This window comes from Hemicordylus capensis, chromosome 1 (assembly GCF_027244095.1).
Source record: "Hemicordylus capensis ecotype Gifberg chromosome 1, rHemCap1.1.pri, whole genome shotgun sequence".
In the NCBI taxonomy this organism is placed as follows: Eukaryota; Metazoa; Chordata; class Lepidosauria; order Squamata; family Cordylidae; genus Hemicordylus; species Hemicordylus capensis.
Window position 1 is genome coordinate 343,835,321 of NC_069657.1, and position 19,801 is coordinate 343,855,121.

The 19,801-nt window shown below is 43.2% G+C and overlaps 1 protein-coding gene across 3 annotated transcripts in view; it reads left to right on the forward strand.

The window, feature by feature from the left end:
- The window catches only part of TRMT11 (tRNA methyltransferase 11 homolog), a 36,514-nt gene extending 24,172 nt beyond the window's left edge, over positions 1-12,342 (forward strand). For all 3 annotated transcript variants that reach the window (XM_053285286.1, XM_053285301.1, XM_053285291.1), the window contains 2 exons: positions 712-832; positions 11,771-12,342. In XM_053285286.1, coding sequence (XP_053141261.1) covers positions 712-832; positions 11,771-11,902 — 253 coding nt within the window. In that variant the 3' untranslated portion in view covers positions 11,903-12,342. The remainder of the gene's footprint in view (positions 1-711; positions 833-11,770) is intronic.
- The last annotated feature ends 7,459 nt before the right edge of the window (positions 12,343-19,801 follow it).

Genomic DNA, 19,801 nt, shown 5'->3' on the forward strand with positions numbered 1-19,801 from the left:
AGAAGTGATATGAATGGGCTTATTCTTTTTCCTTTGCTGACAACACTAGAACATTGTCTTCCTTTGTTCATTAGAAGTATGACAAAAATATCCTCTCTGCACTGCATGTTACTGTACTAGCACCTCATAAAGTTATTTCAGTGATTACCAAGGAATTTAAATGCTGCTGTAGATTTATTTGCATGTAAAATAATTTATCAGCTGGGTTTATCAGTAAAGAATCTACAAAACTGGGAGGTATATATTGATTGCATTTGTGTCTTGCCCTTCCTCTGAGGAGCTCAGGATGGCCAGGAGTATATTGCTAGATTCAGGGATAAAAAACAGCAATATACTCCTTTTTATAAACATTTTATAAAGGACAGCTCTTATTTGAAGCCTTGTTGGCAGGCAGCTTTTCATAATTTTTTAAAATGACTTGGGTGCCGACATGCCACAGAAACTTGCTCAATACATACTTCTTCCACACACAGCCAAACTTTCACCTGCTCCACATCTTTTTATCTTGTTCACTCTTTGTGTTGCACATGTGGCTATGGATTCTGAAAGCAATTAGCACGCATTGTTTCTGGGAAATTTAATAAGGCTATGAACCATGTGGAAGTGTATAGTCTAATTCAGTTTGAATCATCCCCTCTGGCTGTTCTGTTTCAGATTCACATATTACAGTTCATAAGCTCTTGTAGCCCTTTGACTGTTTATTTCTTCCAGATACACAGAAGAGATTATACCCCGGCACCCATGTCTGAAACTTATTAGCAACTGTGAGCAGACGCTTTCCAGCCATACATCGAGACACCTGATAACCATGGAAAAGGTGAAAGAATTTGAGGTAATTGTTTTGATGGGCTTTCATGCAGAATAGCGTTGTCAGATCTGTTACTGGTTTTTCGACTACAGACTTAGCATGTTTGCCATACCAGACTAGGTGTTAAAGCACTCACTTTCCTCTGGTCCTGCTACTAGTTAGGCATTTAAACTGATTTTATAAGTGTTGTAAAACAGACATAAATGTCAAAGCAGGAAGCCAAAATACTTACTTGTACTGATGGACCCTAGACGGCAGTGATTTAAGGGAGCTTTTTTGTTTCATTTTATTCTTCCTTTTGTATATTTAATTAAAATTTTCTAAGTATAGTTTGTTGTGGGGGCATCCATCATCATCATCATTTATTATTAAATTGTTTTATTTGAGGTGCCATCAAACAAAAGCAAAAATAATTGCCTTCTGAGACTGAAGTAAAGGAAACTTAAAATTCCCTGCTCCTGTTATATTGTGTTGAAGCTGTGGATGCAAGTTGTATTAAATCCAGTTGAACTTGTTTATATCTGAGATGTAAAGGAGTGCAGTACCAAATTCCGCTGATATTTGTAAATTTATGCTGAGCAGTCTGTTGATTTGATGATCAAACTCTGCTTGGTGGTAACCTGGTCTAATATTTCACTCCAGACCTAATACTCTAAAAACATTCACATGCATGCCGCTTTGCTTTCACTTTGAGTATTACTCAGTCTGCTCTGGAATCTATCTTACTGCTCTTCAGCAAATCTCTATAGCTGCTCAAGCTTACAGGCAGAGATCCTTGATTTAAAAGAAGAAAGGCAACACAAGTCCAGAAATGTAGGGCAAAGAAATGTATCTGTCAGTGTCTTCTGAATGAGTGACAGCTTAAAACTTTTTAATCAAAGATGTAAAATATGAACAAGGGTTTCCAGTACATTCTGTCTTAGCATTGTTTTTCAAAGCATTGTTTTTCAAAGGAGGGAGAGGAATGAAACATTTCAGTGTAAATTATTGTATTTTGTCTGGACAGACAAGATTTAAACTCCTCTATTCTTTAGAGTCTCTGTTGTTTCGCCAAATGCCATTTTATTACCTTTTTAGGTCATTTGAGGACAACATCTTGATAGGACTTCTATATCTGTAAAGTTCATGTGGAGTGGCATTGTTAGTTTACTGATCTGGGGATTCATTTTCGTGTATAAAACTGTAGTCAAGGCAAACCAATAAAAATCCAATCAGCAGGAGTAAAAAATGAATACCAGCTTGTCAGTACCAAGGGGAAAAATTGTTTAGAGTGCTATATACAGGTGAAACTCGGAAAATTAGAATATCGTGCAAAAGTCCATTAATTTCAGTAATGCAAATTAAAAGGTGAAACTGATATATGAGACAGACGCATTACATGCAAAGCGAGATAAGTCAAGCCTTAATTTGTTATAATTGTGATGATCATGGCGTACAGCTCATGAAAACCCCAAATCCACAATCCCAGAAAATTAGAATATTACATGGAACCAAGAAGACAAGGATTGTAGAATAGAACAATATCGGACCTCTGAAAAGTATACAGTGTACTGTGCTTGACTGGCCAGCAAACTCGCCTGACCTGACCCCATAGAGAATCTATGGGGCATTGCCGAGAGAAGGATGAGAGACATGAGACCAAACAATGCAGAATTGCTGAAGGCTGCTAATGAAGCATCCTGGTCTTCCATAATACCTCATCAGTGCCACAGGCTGATAGCATCCATGCCACGCCACATTGAGGCAGTAACTGCTGCAAAAGGGGCCCAAACCAAGTACTGAATACATATGCATGCTTATACTTTTCAGAGGTCCGAAATTAATGGACTTTTGCATGATATTCTAATTTTCCGAGTTTCACCTGTAAATATGCCTACTTTTGGTAGAAAAGGTACTAATAAATGATTTAAATAAATAAATATGTATCAAATTGAATTATTAGTCACGGAACAATCTCAGTTAGTTCAATAAACATAGAAAGCCACTGATGAGTTTTTAAAGACATGCTCTGTCATGTGATCTAGAGAGCAACACTCCAAGACTTTCCTATTCCACCTCAATATTCTCCTTCCAAAAACCACAGCAAAATCTCAGGGAGTCCTTTTGGAAAGGCTGCTGATCTATTGTGAGGATCTGCAATTGCAACAGTAAATCCAGAAAGCTTCAGTGAGTGCCCAGAGGGTGCGCAGAAGTCTTCTGTTTCCAGTCATGATATGATACTTTTAACAAAGTGCCTATACTGCTGGATGAATAGTGCCTACTTTGGCTTACTTTTAGATATCATCTCAAAATGCAGGTGAGCCATATGTAGTGCAGAGAAGAATATTCCTTGCCTGCCCATGAACAGAAATCATATGAACTAAGCAGGCATATTAAATTCTTAACATGCTCAGTGTCAGGAATAAATAAATATCAGAACTTATTTATACTACATGCAAGCCCCATACAAACATTTTTGGCATACATATTCTGCTCCTTATACACATTTTTACTGGCACATCTGCCTGAAACCCCTTTGTTGCATTTTGTAATCTTGTGCTAGAGCAATATTTAGTGTACATTACTCTAAGCATTTTTGGCTAACATCTACCAGCCTGTGAATATGAGATTGAGAAAGAAATTTTTAAATGGCAGGATGTGTCTGTATTTTACTTGAAAATTGTATCCATGTTGATTGATCAAATTCTGAGATCTCAGCACAGCTCAGCATATGAGACCCTATTATTATGGCAGCAAACACACAGTAATCTTATCTTAAGAATGTTTGACTGGCAGGTTAAGTTTCCTTTACGTTCTGCATTCTCTCAAGGATTTACCCACATAATCTTTCTTCTGCTGTCTCTAACAACTCAACGTACGAGTTGTTCAAAAATCAGATTCACAAGCATGTGAGATGTAATGCCTAGAGATGTGTGTGTGTTTATGTATTTTACATATTTCCTTAGTGGACTTTGTATTTCTGTGCAGCTTGAGTTCATGAACAGTTAAAGAAGAAAAATGTTCTATAGCATATATCCTAGCATACGATACGTTTTTAATATTGTATTTATAAACCCTGGAGTATTAATTCTTTAAATGACAACTTTCATTTTTGTCAACAGTAACTCTAATAACTAGAGTAACTGGCACTATCCACCCCTAGCACAGTACCTCCAGTGACTGTTGCTGGTGTCTATCTTGTGTTTCTTTTTAGAATGTGAGCCATCTGGGGACAGGGAGCCATCTTATTTATTTATTATTTCTCTGTGTAAACCGCCCTGAGCCATTTTTGGAATGGCGGTATAGAAATCGAATTAATAATAATAGTAATAATAATCATAATCCCTGTCATTTTAAACATTCTGATTTGAATATAAATTGCAGGAGAATGTGATGAAAACTGAGATGTGAAACTCCATTTGTAACAAATGGCCTGTGCTGGAATGTGGGGGAGCAGTAGCATTTTTTACAGTGTGTATTGTTTAAAAAGCAGAGTGAGAGAAAATTAAAATTCAACTTTGAATTTTTAATAATATGTATTGTTTTCTGAGAAAATAAATGTGTGGTATCCTAGCAGTACATCAGTTACAGTTATTTATGTCAGTTTAGTTACCTAGATATCTCAGTGGTTTGGATTTGGAAACTAAAAAGTAAGGTAAAGTGTGCCGTCAAGTCGATTTCGACTCCTGGTGCCCACAGAGCCCTGTGGTTTTCTTTGGTAGTATACAGGAAGGGTTTACCATTGTCTCCTCCTGCACAGTATGAGATGATGCCTTTCAGCATCTTCCTATATTTTTATTGATTGATTGGATTGGATTGGATTGGATTGGATTTGTATACTACCCTTCCAAAATGGCTCAGGGTGGTTTACAATTAAAACAAACCACTAAAACAGTAAAGAGCTAAAACAAATTAAAAAATAATATAACAATTAACAATTTAAAAACATTTAAAAACAACAATTAAACAATTACAGTGATTCAGATCCCCAAATCGGGTTTTTAATTTTAAAATAAACCAGATATTAAAACCCCCAATATTTAGGAAGCTGAGAAAGCTTGGGTGAAAAGATTTCAGGTGTTTTTTTTAAATTGCCAGAGATGGGGAGGCCGTGTCTCAGCAGGGAGCACATTCCACAATCTCGGAGCAACGACCAAGAAGGCCTGTCTCTGTGTAGCCACCAAACGAGTTGGCGGTAACTGGAGAGGAACCTCCTCAGATGACCTCAATGGGCGGTGGGGCTCATAATGAATAAGACGCTCTCTTAGATACCCAGGGCCTAAGCTGTTTAGGGCTTTGTAAGTTATAACTAGCACTTTGTATTTTGTCCGGGAACCTATTGGCAGCCAGTGTAACTCCATCAGTAAAGGAGTAACATGGTCTCTCCGAGATGACCCAGGGACCAACCTGGCTGCCGCGTTCTGAACCAACGGAAGTTTCTGGACTACGTACAAAGGCAGCCCCACGTAGAGCGCATTACTAAAGTCAAGTCTGGAGGTCACCAACAGATGTACCACTGTTTTGAGGTCATTGATCTCGAGAAACAGGCACAGTGGGCGTATCAGCCGAAGCTGATAGAAAGCACCCCTGGCCACCGCCTCAACCTGAAAAACCAGGGAGAGGTGTGAATCCAGAAGTACTCCCAGACTGCGAACCTGTTCCTTTTGAGGAAGTTGACCCCATCTAGATCAAAATCACCTCTAGAGTTCTGACCCCACACAATAAGTACCTCTGTCTTATCTGGATTCAGCTTCAGTTTATCCTCCCTCGTCCAGCCCATTACTGCTTCCAGGCAGGCATTTAGGGAGGATATGCCAACTCCTGAAGAAGTTGACATGGAGAAGTAGATCTTGGTGTCATCAGCATACTGGTAACACCCGGCTCCAAATCCCCTGGTGATCTCTCCCAGCGGTTTCATGTAGATGTTAAAAAGCACTGGAGAAAGTATGGAGCCTTGAGGAACACCATACTTAAGCTCAGATTTTGAAGAGCAACAATCTCCAATCGACACCATCTGGAATCTGTCCGAGAGGCAGGAGCAGAACTACTGTAAAACAGTGCCTCCCACCCCCAACACTCTCAGACGTTCCAGAAGGGTACTATGGTTGATAGTATCGAAAGCCGCCGAGAGATCCAAAAGGACCAACAGAGTCATACTTCCTCTGTCAATTCCCAATTGGAGATCATCCATCAGGCCGACCAAGGCAGTCTCCACCCCATAGTCCGCCCGAAAACCAGTTTGAAATGGGTCTAGATAGTCAGTTTCCTCCAAGACCGCCTGGAGCTGAGAGTCCACCACCCTCTCAGTTACCTTGCCCAGCCATGGGAGATTGGAAACAGGCCTATAATTGCTCAACTCTGAGGGATCTAATGCAGGCTTCTTTAGAATAGGTCTAGAGATTGCCTCCTTAATACATGGAGGCATCCTGCCCTCCCTCAGAGAAGCATTTATGATTTCCACCAGGCTGCCTACAACAGCCTCCATGTTAGACTGAACAAGCCATGTTGGACAAGGGTCAAGAGAACAAGTGGTAGGCCTCACCGCTCCAAGCAGCTTGTCCACATCCTCGGGAGTCACAGACTGAAACCGATCCAGTCGAATCACATAAGAGGAGTTGTTGGGTACCTCCAGCTCAGACATCAAATTAATTGTGGCGTCTCCATCTAGGTCGGCCCAAATCCGAGAGATTTTATCTGCGAAAAACTCTTTAAACATATCACAGCGGGTAACTGATGACTCCAAATTCTGGTTCAAGGGAGGGGAGGCAGATACTAATCCCCTCACAACCCTGAACACCTGCGCTGGATGTGAATTTGCAGAGGCAATACGGGCAGAAAAGAACTGCCTCTTTGCCATATGTACTGCCTGAGCATAGATCTTTAGATGTGCTCTATGTCACAATCTGTCAGATTCAAGTTCAGTCTTCTTCCACTTGCGCTCCAGTCGCCTACCTTGCCATTTCAGTCCCCATAGATCTTCCGTATACCAAGGGGCCAAATTTGAAGCGGGTCGGAGGGGACGCTTGGGAGCAATCGTGTGTACTGCCCTGGTGAGCAAGTTGTTCCAATTCTCAACCAGGGCATCAACAGGATCACCAGCAAAGCCAACATTAAATTCCTCCAAGGCTTCTTGGAATCTTAGTGGATCCAATAACGTCTTCAGGTGGACCATTCTAATGGTCCCCTTGCCCCTGCGGAGGTGGGAAGTGGTTGTAAGTCCAACCTTAACCAGATGGTGGTCTGTCCATGACAATGGGGAAATCACAGGACTCCCCACCCACGAAACACCACCCTGATCAGAGTAAAATACCAAATCAAGCGTGTGATCTGCAATATGCGTCAGTCCAGAGACCACTTGGGATAGGCCCATAGTTGTCATGGCCGCTATGAACTCCTGAGCTACGCTGGACAGATTGGTCCCAAAATGAACATTGAAGTCCCCCAGCACCAAGAGTCTGAGAGACTCCAACGTGAGTTCTGCGACCAAGTCCATGAGCTCAGTAAGGGATTCCACTGAGCAGCGGGGCGATTGGTACACCAACAGAAGTCCCAATCTATCCCTGGTCCACAAACTCAAGTACACACATTCAATATGGTCCAATACCCTGACAGGGACCTTGGTAATGGAGATGTTATCCTTATAGACCACCACCACCCCACCTCCACACCCACATCCCCTCACCTGCTCCTCTACAGAATATCCTGGAGGAAGAGGCTGAGACCAAAATGGACCACTAGCCTCCCCCAACCAAGTCTCGGTAATACATACCAGGTCGGCCCCTTCATCCATGATCAAATTATGGATGAGTTCAGATTCATTTTGTACCGACCTGGCATTATAGAGGAGCAGGGCAAAGCTATGTGGGTTGTTGGCAGTGCTCCCCGAGGTCAAAGAGCTGGCAGAACAGCCGGAAGGGGAGACATCTATTCAATTTCTGACTACCCTTCCCCTGGAACGGCCCGCTGACCTGCCAACGTTACTTCTTCTATTCCCCACCACCACTGGGATAGCTGCACCATAGTCAGCGACTATGCCCCCTGTCCCCCCATCTCCAGATGAACCCAAACAAATTGCAGCAACTTCAACCCAAGTCTAAAGCAGATTAAAACTAATTAACCAGAAGCCCCCTAGCCCTCGTGCTCGTTCTCCCCCGAAGTGGCTCCCCCAAAGGGGCGACCCCCTTTGGTGTCTCTGGTAGCAAGCCTGCCTCCACAGGGAGCCTTCCTATAGGCTCCTATTCCTTCCTATTGTAGGAGAGCCAATTGGGATGAGGAGATTTTACCGGTTCTGGATGGGGTTGCACTCCCCTTGAAGGAACAAGTACGCAGCCTGGAGGTACTACTGGACCTGGCTCTGCTTTTGAAAGCTCAGGTGGAGGCGGTGGCCAGGAGTGCCTTTGCACGGCTTTGGCTAGTGCACCACCTGCATCCCTTTCTCGAGAAGGCAGATCTGGCCACAGTTACCCACGCCTTAGTCACGTCACGGCTGGATTACTGTAACACGCTCTATGTGGGGCTGCCCTTGAAGAATATCCGGAAACTGCAGCTAGTGCAAAACGTGGCAGCTAGGGTTTTATCCGGAGCTGCCTGATGGGAGCACATCACACCCATTCTGAAAGAGTTGCACTGGCTGCCAGTTTGTTTCTGGGTCCAATTCAAGGTGCTGGTTTTGACCTTTAAAGCCCTTAACGGTTTGGGCCTGGGGTATCTGAGCGACCGCCTGCATCCAAGGTTTGCTGCCTGCTTGACAAGGTCATCTCAGGGGGCTCTGCTCTGAGTGCTGACATTGAGGGAGGCTTGGCTGTTGTGCACTTGGGACAGGGCCTTCTCTGTTGCTGCCCCCAGACTTTGGAATGCTCTCCCAGTGGCCATTCGCTCCTCAGACTCCATCACAGTTTTTTGAAAGCTTGTTAAACCTTGGCTTTTTATTCAGGCTTTTACATGATTGTTTTTATTGCTGCTTCCGTGTGTTTTTACCTGTTTATAGTTTTTATGCTTGTATTTTATAGATTTTAAATTTGGTTTGTTTTTATATTTTTAGCTTAATATTCTTATTGTCATTTTATTGTATGTTTTATTTAACTGTTGTAAACCGCCTTGAGATTGTTTTTAATGAAAGGCGGTATATAAATTCAACAATCAATCAATCAATCAATCAATCAATCAATCAATATAAATATAAAGCCCAAAACTGAGCAGGTGACCCGAGGAACAGCTGAGTCACTCAGGGACTGGTCCCAATCCTGCCCACACTTCCCGCAGATGTTAACCTGAGGCTGCAGCCTCACAGGAGAAGCAAAGGCAGGCAACAGCAGAAGGAACCCCAGCACCCACCTGGTCTCTCACTCCAGGCAGCACTGGGTGGGAGGTAGATGGACTCTCCCTTTCCCTCTCTGCTGGGCTTCTATATTGCTGCTGCCCAATATAGTGCCAGTGGGGATTTGAACTGGCAACCTTCTGCTTGTTAGTCAAGCATTTCCCCACTGCACCACGCTGTTTAAAATAGGAATTTTTTATGTAGTGGAGGGGTTGGGTTTTTGTTGCTGCTGTTCTGTTTGCATTATATACCCATAGTTCTGTCAAATTTAAGTGCATATAAATCTTGGCTTACTAGTGAAGCTGACTTGTACGAGTTTCAGCTCATAGTTAATAAAAGAATAGAGGATGGATGTTGGAGTGAAAGGAAGATAATCATTTCCTCACTTTTAGGCATTGTCTCAAAACTGCTTTCCAAAAGCATTAGAATGATTGATTGTCAGCCTGCTATTGCCAAAATAATCAGTTCCTTAATTTTGGAGTGTGTATACAAGAAGTGCCTGCATATTAATGCAATCAAAAGACTAGAAAATAAACTACTACTTTGCTTGCTAAAACTTTGTTAATACCAATGAACCAGACAAGTGCTGCATTAGTGTCATCTTGCCAACTATGCATAAGTGATAATCCCCCACTTTCTGGATAGCAAAGGAAATGAGTGGTTTAAGAGGCCCTGGACCTGTAGTTGTTATTTCTATCCCATGATGAACAGCCTTGGACTGGAGACCCAGACCTGTCTTAGCAGAGTTTTAATTGTCTATCCAGGAAGATAACAGCCAACTAAATCTCAGGAGACTGACTTCTGAATCAGTAAGTGTCTAATTCAGGGGTTTCCAACCTTGAGTCCCCAAATGTTGAACTACAATTCCCATCATCCCTTCAGTCATTGGCACTGGGGACAATGGGAGTTGTAGTCCAACAACACCTGGGAACCCGAGGTTGGGAACTTCTGCCCTAGTTTGAATCTGGTATCTCGGCCACCTAGGGAACTCACTAGGTGGCCTTAAGCAAGCCACTCTCTCAGCCTCTACTTTCCACTTTCTATTTGTTTATTTGCAATCTGTGCTTCCAAAAGAGTGGAAACATTTAGTAGCATCCTCTATAATAAAGTCCCTGGGCGTGCGCCCGTGTCTTCCAGTGTCTGCGCCCGTGTCTCCCTCAGCTGTTCTGGGCATGTGCGGAGCGCATGCCCAGAACGGCCGAGGGAGACATGGCTGCCGGCACCAGGCGGCCATGTTGGCTGGTTGTTCACCCGGCCGCGGAAAGGCCAGAGGCGGCCACTGGGAGGGCAGAGGCGGCGGCAGAGGGTCCAGCCCGACTGCAGGGATAGGAGAGGCGGCGGTGGCGGCTCTGGCCCGCCTGCCGAAAAGAACAGGGGCAGCGACTGTCCCTTGGGCGGTCTGGCTGGCTGGAGGCTGCAAAGCCATGTTGGCGGGGGGGCGGCTCCAGGGGAGCGGCAGCGGCAGCCGGACGGGCGGGGGGGGGATCTTGCGTGGAGCCGCCGCCTCCTCCTCCTCCTGCTTGGCAGCAGCCGGCCCTCGGGTGGTTCCCAGGACGGTGTCGCCGTCCCTCCGGGAAGAGCCGCCGGCAGCCTGCCGAGTGCCGGCAGGCAGAAGCGGGGACCGGCGGCTCCCGGAGGAGAAGACCTCCGCCCACCCGCCCCTGGCAGCAGCAGCAGCAGCAGCTGCTGCTGCTGCTGCTGCAGCTCCTCCTCACGCCCAGCCCAGGGAGGGAGGCGCAGGCAGCAGCTCAGCAGGGCGAGCCGTGGTTGCTGCTGCTGCTCTGGGCGCCTGGCCATCACCGCCGTCCCCGGGGAAGTGGCCCTGCGCCCGCCTGCCCCGCTCCTCCTCCTCACTCCTCCTCCTCCGGGGGCAGCCCTCAAGGGGCTTCTTCGCGGCGGCCGCCGCTGCCTCCCTCCGGCGGGGCTCTGCTGCTGCTGCTGCTGCGGCCAACAGTAGGCGGCCCCCCCGGTTTCATGAACCCAACTAGCGCCCGTTATTTTAACGGGCTTAAAAATACTAGTATGTAATAAAATCTATTAACAGCACAAGGAAGCAACAAACAAAACAGAGCCCACAATCAACTCAGACATTAAAATAAGTTGGGTTTTTTTTTGTTTTTTTTAAGTCAATAAACAAAGACAAAATTTAACCCATTTTGAAAGCTTGCCTGAAAAGTAAAGGCTTTATTCAGCAGTGTAAGACTGGTCAAGACAGACCTCCTGGGGCGGGGATATCCTTTGAACGCTCAAAGGTGCTATAGAAATGTTAAGGTGATGGTGATACCCTTCTTTTCATCCCTAGAGGGAGCCTGCACAAACAGTCTACTCCCTCACAAAAAAGAAGAAAAACCCACAAAAAACCAAGATCAGGGCTTCCTTTTTTGGGTTTGCAACACAAGATCTTGCACTTCAATCCTAAAACAAGTTATGTGGCGGCAGTGCAAGTGGGAGACATTGTGACCTTTCTGATATAACAAGAAGTTTTTCTGTCCTAAATAGTTGTTTGCTGCTGAAGCAATTCTGAGGATCAAGCCATAGACATATTTTTGTTGATCATTTAGTTAAGTGGGTTGAGATCTACATGAAGTCACTTGAAAAAATATCTTGGAATCAAACTGTGGCAGTATATATAGTAGATGTCTAATCTCTGTCTTAATACCATGCAGGATGAAGACCGCTGTTCTCACATCATGGATAGCCAGTATCTGCCATACAAAAGTCACAATTCCTTTCGGGAGAAATATTTCAGTGGAGTGACAAAGAGGATTGCTAAGGAAGAAAAGGACAGCCAGAAATAATTAAACAAAAAACTGAGAGCAGTGCACAAGGCTTGTATTTGGCTATTAAAACATCTTGACCTCAGTATTATGTGGATGTTTCAGAGAACAAATACTGTTTTTAATTTTTCAAAGCTCAAAGCAAAAACCACAACACAAGTTAAGAGCATTTCTTTTTCATTAACTTTGTTTATACCAGATTTTATTGCATAAGGGTTTTTTTTTTACCCTTATTTAATTTATTTTTGTACTTCAAGTCTAAATGTTGATTAACTACAACCTTTATCACTGATTCTTTTAGCCTCATGTAAAAACGAGTAGTATTGTTTGGCTTCTTAAACTGTGAACATCTGGAAGTCTTATGTATATTTCTTATTAGGAAGATTGATTTCATTTGTTTTTTTCTTTTGTAACTGATACATAATAAAGTTGACAAGGACGGTTGTGAATTTTAAAAAGTGGATTGTGTGCAGCAGTAGTTTATTACTTCATCAACATACTCAAGGCTAATAATGCCCCCACCCCCCGCTGACCTGTAGGCTCCAGAGGCTGTTAAATCTCCTGAATCTTTGTACATCTGAAGCTTATCTATACTTCTGGATTTACTCCTGCATTCCACTTCTAATCAAGCCAACTGCCTGTAGTTGAGGAATCAAAAACTGAAACTTAAAGTAGAAAAAAAAGGATAATGGTTCCTTAATAGTAATGATCTAATCAGCTATACAAATCTGGGATGAGTAAACCATATATTATCTTGCTTTTGACCAGGATATGCAATGACTTTCCTGGTCTGGTACCAAGCATACCTCTGTGGGGCACTGTTAAATATTATCTCCCATTCTGGGTACCTTAATATTGCTAGCATCTTAGTTTAGTGGCTTATAAAAATCCTATATAACTTGTATATTGTAGGGACCACTAGAAGTTGTAGCTTTAGGCCACCTCCAGCCTCAGAGGCAAGATCCCTCTAAATACCAGTTGCAGGGGAGCAACAGCATGCCCTCATCTCTTGCCTGTGGGCTTCCCTGATCCAGCAGGGCTGTTCTTATGTAAGTTAAGTCCTGTTTAAGGGCACGTAATGGTACCCAACATGCTACTGAGGAAGAGCTGAGGATCTCTCAGAGTACCGATGGTGTTTATGACGTGGTTAGACTAAAACCTTTTGGATGCCTAGCAGCTGATATTGCCATGCAGGAAAAGAAAATCTAAAGCTGCAAAGACAGAATTACAATGGGAACGTGATATGTAAGAAGCATGAATATGGGAAAGCTCGACACAGTGAAAGATGAAATGAATCTACTACAAATTGACATCTTGGGCATCAGTGAATTAAAATGGACTGGAATGGGACACTTTCAGTCAGAAAACCATACCATTTACTACTCAGGACATGAAGACCAAAGAAGGAATGGTTCTGCTTTCATAGGAAGAATATAGCAATGACAGTACTTGGGTACAATGCAGTCAGTGACCAAGTAATATCAATTAAATTTCTTGGACAACCCTTTAACATGACAGTTCTTCAAGTCTATGCCCCAATGACTGATGCAGAAGAAGAGGAAGCTGATGAGTTTTATGCTCAAGTTCAGTCTGAAATTGACAGAACATGCAAGCAAGATGTGATGCTGGTGGTTGGAGACTGGAATGCCAAAGGTAAGGAGGAAAACACTATATGGCCTAGGAAACAGAAACGAAGCAAGAGAATGACTGATTAGTTTCTGCCATGCTAATGAACTCTTCATTGCTAACCTGGGAGTAACATCAGAGATGGAAAGAGTTCAATCAGTATTCCTTAGGGCTATCTTTGGGGTATCCAGACGTGGACCTTATTCAGCGTTATGTTTGGAATCTGGATCTCTTACTATTTTTTTTAAAGCATGGGAGCTTACTTTTATCAGATGGATTAAACTGCGTGGATATTCGGGAGCCCTCCTATTTTTGGTTTCTATAGAGGGACTCCTTTCCTAGCCCTTGGCTGTCATATGTCAAAAATAAAATATTGAAAATGGGTCTATCTCCTGAAATTCTACTTATGGGAAATGAGAAGGCAAAGGTTATATTTATACAACACCTTCATGACATTGAGCACCAGAATCTTGTTTCTAGGGGAAACAGGACCTGCTCTCCACTATTTTTTGGTATCATGCCCCCTTTGGGGAATAGAGGTGCTAAATATTTAGCTTCCCTACACTTTTTAAAGTTTAGGATAGCATTCACTATAGGGCCCGTATAAATGTGTTGCCCTCAGCCCTTTTGGAAGAAAGATTTGATAAGGGATTGTCAGATTTTGTCCTATGCCCTTGTGGTGCAGGCCTCCCTGAAACGGTTTTGCATGTGCTGTTATAGTGCTCCCTTTACTATACTAGGAAAGAACTCATATTCCCTCTGTTAGAGCAATTTCCAGGAAGAGCTGATTCCTTTTATTTGAATTTCTGTCTTGAGGATCAAAATAATGAGGTTACTAAGGTGGCGGCGAAATTCTTTTATATTGCTATTAGACTAAGATCTTGTTTAAAGTCTAATTCATAGGAGCTATTGTTTTGCCCTGATTATTATGTATTATATTACTGTTGGCATATTGTGTTTTAATCTTGTTTTAATCTTTTTATGTTTTCTGTATGGCCTATGGCTGTAATACATTGATTGATTGATCATTGCTAACCTATTCTTCAAACAACCAAAGTGGTGCCTATACACATGGGCATCATCAGATGGAGTTGGTGCAAGGAGGTGGAGGAGCTCCTTCCGGGTGTTCAAGCTGGTTTTAGAAAAGGCCGAGGAACAAGAGACATCATTGCTGATGCACGCTGGATAACTGAGAAATCCAAAGAATACCAGAAAGAAGTTAATATGTGCTTTATTGATACAGAAACGCCTTCGATTGTGTTGACCATGTCAAGTTGTAGAATATCCTTAGGAAAATGGGCATCCTAGAACATCTCATTGTTCTCATGAGAAACCTATACACGGGACAGGAAGCCACAGTTCATACGGAACATGGTGAAACAGACTGGTTCCAGATTGGCAAAGGAGTAAGACAAGGCTGTATACTTTCTCCTTATTTATTCAACGTATATGCTGAACATATACTGAGAGAAGCTGGATTGGAAGAAGATGAGAGTGGTTTTAAAGTTGGAAGAAGAAACATAAATAACCTGCACTACGCTGATGACACCACTCTGATAGCTGAGAATGAGGATGATCTGCAAACTCTAGTAATGAAAGTCAAGGAACACAGTGAAAAAAATGGGACAATGACTAAATGTAAAGAAGACTAAACTAATGACAATGGGTACAGCAACCAGCCTTAGAATTGATAATGAAGACATTGAAGAGGTGGATAGCTTCTGCCTTTTAGGATCAGCCATCAACAGTAAAGGATCCAGCAGTCAAGAAATACGCCACAGACTAGCACTTGGTAGGATTGCAATGGAGGCCTTGGAAAGGATATTTAGATGCCTTGACATGTCTATACCTACAAAGATTAGAATCGTTCAGAACATGGTTTTTCCTGTGATACACTATGAATGCAAAAGCTGGACTCTGAAGAAGCAAGATATAAAAAGTATTGGCACTTTTGAACTTGTGCTGGAGAAGACTTTTGAGGATACCATGGACAGCCAGGAAAACAAAAAAATGGATCATAGAACAAATCAATCCAGAATTTTTACTCAAAGCACAAATGACCAGGCTCAAACTATCATACTTCGGACACATAATGTGAAGATCCAGCTCCCTTGAGAAGTCCATAATGCTGGGAAAAGTAGAAGGAAAGAGAAGAAGAGGATAATCAGCAGCAAGGTGGATGGACTCAATTACGACAGCAATGAATGCACCACTGAGAGACCTTAAAGGCCAGCTGAAGACAGATCATCCTGGAGAGAATCTATTTATGTGGTCGCTAAGAGTCGACACTGACTTGACGGCACTTAATCAATCAATCAATCAATCAATCAATGGTTAATGGTTTATAGATGATTGGCTTATTTTAACATCATGGGGCGATGCAGCAGGAAGATTCCATTTTTCAGTTAAAACTCTGATTGTTCAGACATCTTTTATGGTACATTGAAAAGCTTAAAGTGCTGTTTTTTTAAATGTATAATAGGTTGTGTCATGGAGCTGGACATCCATGAGAGACAATTGTCCAATGGATGAGAAGGCTATTTGCAACACTTAATCTAATGCCAATTGAAACCATTTGCCTTACATTGACAAACTTGAATTTAGCAGATGGAGATGTCTAATAATAATAAACTAGTTGGCCTGGGCGCATAGCATCTGCTCCCCTAGTCCTTCCTGTCTTTCCTCCTTCCCTTCAGCCCCAGTCCATTCTCCCCCTCCCAGTCTGCTTTTTCTTCCTTCCCCACCCGGGGTACTATCTTGCACTGTATTGCCCGGTGCTTTTCTTCCCTGCCCACAAGCCTGGCTGGTGCTTTCCCTCCCCGGCCAGCCTGGCAGGCGCTTTCCCTCTCCACTGGCCGGCTGCCTCCTTCGGCAAGGCCGAGTCCGCTGGCCAGCCAACCGCCTCCTGCCTCACACACGGCTCCACCGTCCGCCCAAACTGCAACTCTTGTGAGAGTTCCGCCATGCATCCCCACTGGCATGTCTACGAGAATTAATTATATAGATTCTGGGTTGAGGAGGATTGAAACTATCCATTGTATCAGTGCTGGATCCTTTTTCCAAATCTCTGGTCTTTGTCTGCATTATAGATGAAACTGGTCACATTAGAGGGTTTTTAGTGCATTTTAACCAAACAGACAATAGCTGTAATATACATTTGTAGTCTGTTTGCCACTTTTTAATGTATTCCAGTAGGTGCTAATTCTAATTTTCACATTTTCAGGATCCATTTCCACCAGTAACTCATTCATGCAGTTTCAGAGAGCATTGCAAACCTTCATACTGTCAGATTGGCAGCATTTGATTATAGTCACTCAAGCAAATGAGGCTAATGAAGACCTAACACAGTTAACTTGACTGACATTTTCTATAAACTGAAAAAAGTTGCCTCCCTCCAGTTATTATAACTTTAGAGAGAATTGTAATGCAGTTTCCACAGTCATGTGGAATTTTAAATTTAATTTCCTGCTAGAGCAAAGGATCAATTAACATATGTATAGTTAGTACCAAAGTCACTAGACAAGATAGATATCTGTCCTCTTCAACAGTGTCTTCCAAGACCTAGCACATCAAAAGTTGTGCCCAGTTGGCTTAATGCCAAAAAATTAAAGCATTTTGATAATGCAACATTAAACTTGGGTGGTTTGAACTAGGGTTGCTAACCTGTAGAACAGTGCACTTTTCTAACTTTGGGTTTGCTTCTTAATGCTAAGAGGCAGGCAACTGCAGAGGAAAGTCAGCATTTCCAATAAGTAGGAAGGAGGAGGGAGTGTTTAACCCATCCCCGCAGGTAGTTTTTCCACTAATTTTTCCTTACCTGAAGGGTATTCGCACGACCTGGAGGAAGGAAGGGTGAGGGGAAGGCTGTGCTAAACATACCTTCACCCCTCCCCCAGATGATTGCTCTTCCACACAATCCAGGCTGCTTCACAGAGCACAGATCTCTGGAGTTTGGGACGCTGTGTCCCAGCCTCCAAATATCCCACAATGCACCGTGCAACAAGCGTAGTGCATTGGAGTATAAGCCCATGAGATGGGCACTTAAGTGCCTGTCTCTGTGTGCACTTGGGATGCTAGCAGCACAAGCACACACAAAATCCCACCACCAGGGTTGCCCTTAACCATGGCTAAATGCCAGGCTTTAAAGTGGTGTTGATGGGCAGAGGCAGGCAATTGCAGAGAAAAGTCAGCATTTCAAATAAGTAGGAGGAGGAGGGAGTGTTTAGGAGAGGAGAGCTGGTCTTGTGGTAGCAAGCATGACTTGTTCCTCTAGCTAAGCAGGGTCTGCCCTGGTTGCATATGAATGGGTGACTAGATGTGTGAGCACTGTAAGATATTCCCTTCAGGGGATGGAGCTGCTCTGGGAAGAGCAGAAGGTTTCAAGTTCCTTCTCCAAGATAGGGCTGAGAAAGACTCCTGCCTGCAACCTTGGAGAAACCAATGGTCTGACTCTATACAGCAGCTTCCTATGTTCCTATGTAAACTCAGTATACAGCAGCTTCCTATGTTCCTATGTAAACTCAATATACAGCAACTTCCTATGTTCCTATGTAAACTATGTAAACACTACCCGCAGGTAGTGTTTTTGTACGACCAGATCCTGGTGCTGCACATGAGCAGAATAACCCAGGCTGGGCTGCCCTAGGCTAGGCAATTGACAGAGAATCTGCCAAGGGTGATTACTGGCAAGTGCCTTCACAAGGGTGATTACTGGCAAGTGAGGTTAAGACACCTCACCCATGGCTTTTCCCTGCAAATGCCCCTGCGTCATCTGCCATTACTATCAGCTGAGGGGGAAACTAGCATTTCCATTGAGATAATGTATTTGTATGCAAAAGCAAACATACTGTATGGTAGCCTTTCCTCTGATGGTGGTATCACTATGATTTGGAGCAGTGTTTTTCAAATGGTCTGGAAAACCCTGGGCTTCCTTGGAAGCTTATTGGATTCTTGATGAGAACACCATCATGTTATAGTCTTGAACGAGGCAAATAACCCTACAAGCTTTGCATCCTTTCCTGCTAAATGAAACAAAATAGCAGCCAGTGATCAGAAACCACCTGAAAACCACAGCCTGATTTAAAAAAACAAACAAAAAAACCACCAAACCAAAGTTCCTGCAACACCATTCACCAACCCTGGCTTTCCCAGTCACCAATGACGATCAGGAGAGTGGTTAGGGACACTGTGGTTAAAAACTGGGGTGTTTTTTGTTTTGTTTTGTTTTTTTGTTTTTTGAGCAACCATATTGGTATCAAAGCATCCCCAAAAGGCATCTCTTTTGCCATTAAATACATGCAAGGTATTACTTTATATATATGCCCCTCTTGAGAGGCCCATCCTAGGAGATCTGTTACTAGTTCTTGAGTATCAGATGACGATTGGGACTTTAAAAAAATATATCACTAGCTTCTAAGGCTGCATGCCCCATCCAAGCTGTGTGAATCTGTACAGACCCATTGGATTGGAATGTTACCAAACACCAAATAAACAACTGAGAAGTCAAACTTTGCTTAGTGTGAGGTTGATTTTCTCTTTGTCATCTTTCCAAGACCCATACATTACTTTACGGCTCCCATATAAAAGTATATAAGTCTATAAAAGTAGTCTCTGACAAGCAAAGCTATTAGAATTACTGAGTTTGGCCTGCATGGATGAGGATACAATGAATTCACAACCAGTACTAGTCTAGGAAACTACTAAACTAAGAATCTTTCCCCACTACAATGTGGCTATGATTTGGCCTGATTTTGCATGGCTGCAGCAGGGAAGCAGTTTGCCTAGGGAGCAAGAGGCCGGTCTACTTCCCAGACTGCCTAGTACAGGCATCCCCAAATTGCAGCCCTCCAGATGTTGCTGAACTACAACTCCCAGCATACCCAGCCACAAAAAATTGTGTCTAGGGATGCTGGAAGTTGTAGTTCAGCAACATCTGGAGGGCCGCAGTTTGGGGGTGCCTGGCCTAGTATATATATTTGTAGTCACCTATATCAGGCAGCAGAGATATAGGAAGGTGCTGGAGGCGAATGCTCACTTCAGTGACAACAGCAAAAGCATCATCTCATATTGCGCGGGAGAAAGGCAATGGTAAACCACGTCTGTATTCTACCATGAAAGCCACATTATTTATTAATTATATTTTTATACTGCCTGATATGCACATCTTTAGGCGGTGTACAAATTTTAATATTATTATTTTTTAATTCATTAATTCAGAGCCTCTATGGCTCTGTGGTAGCCAGGAGTCGACACCGACTTGACGGCACAGCCTTCACAATGACTCAGATGCCTTAC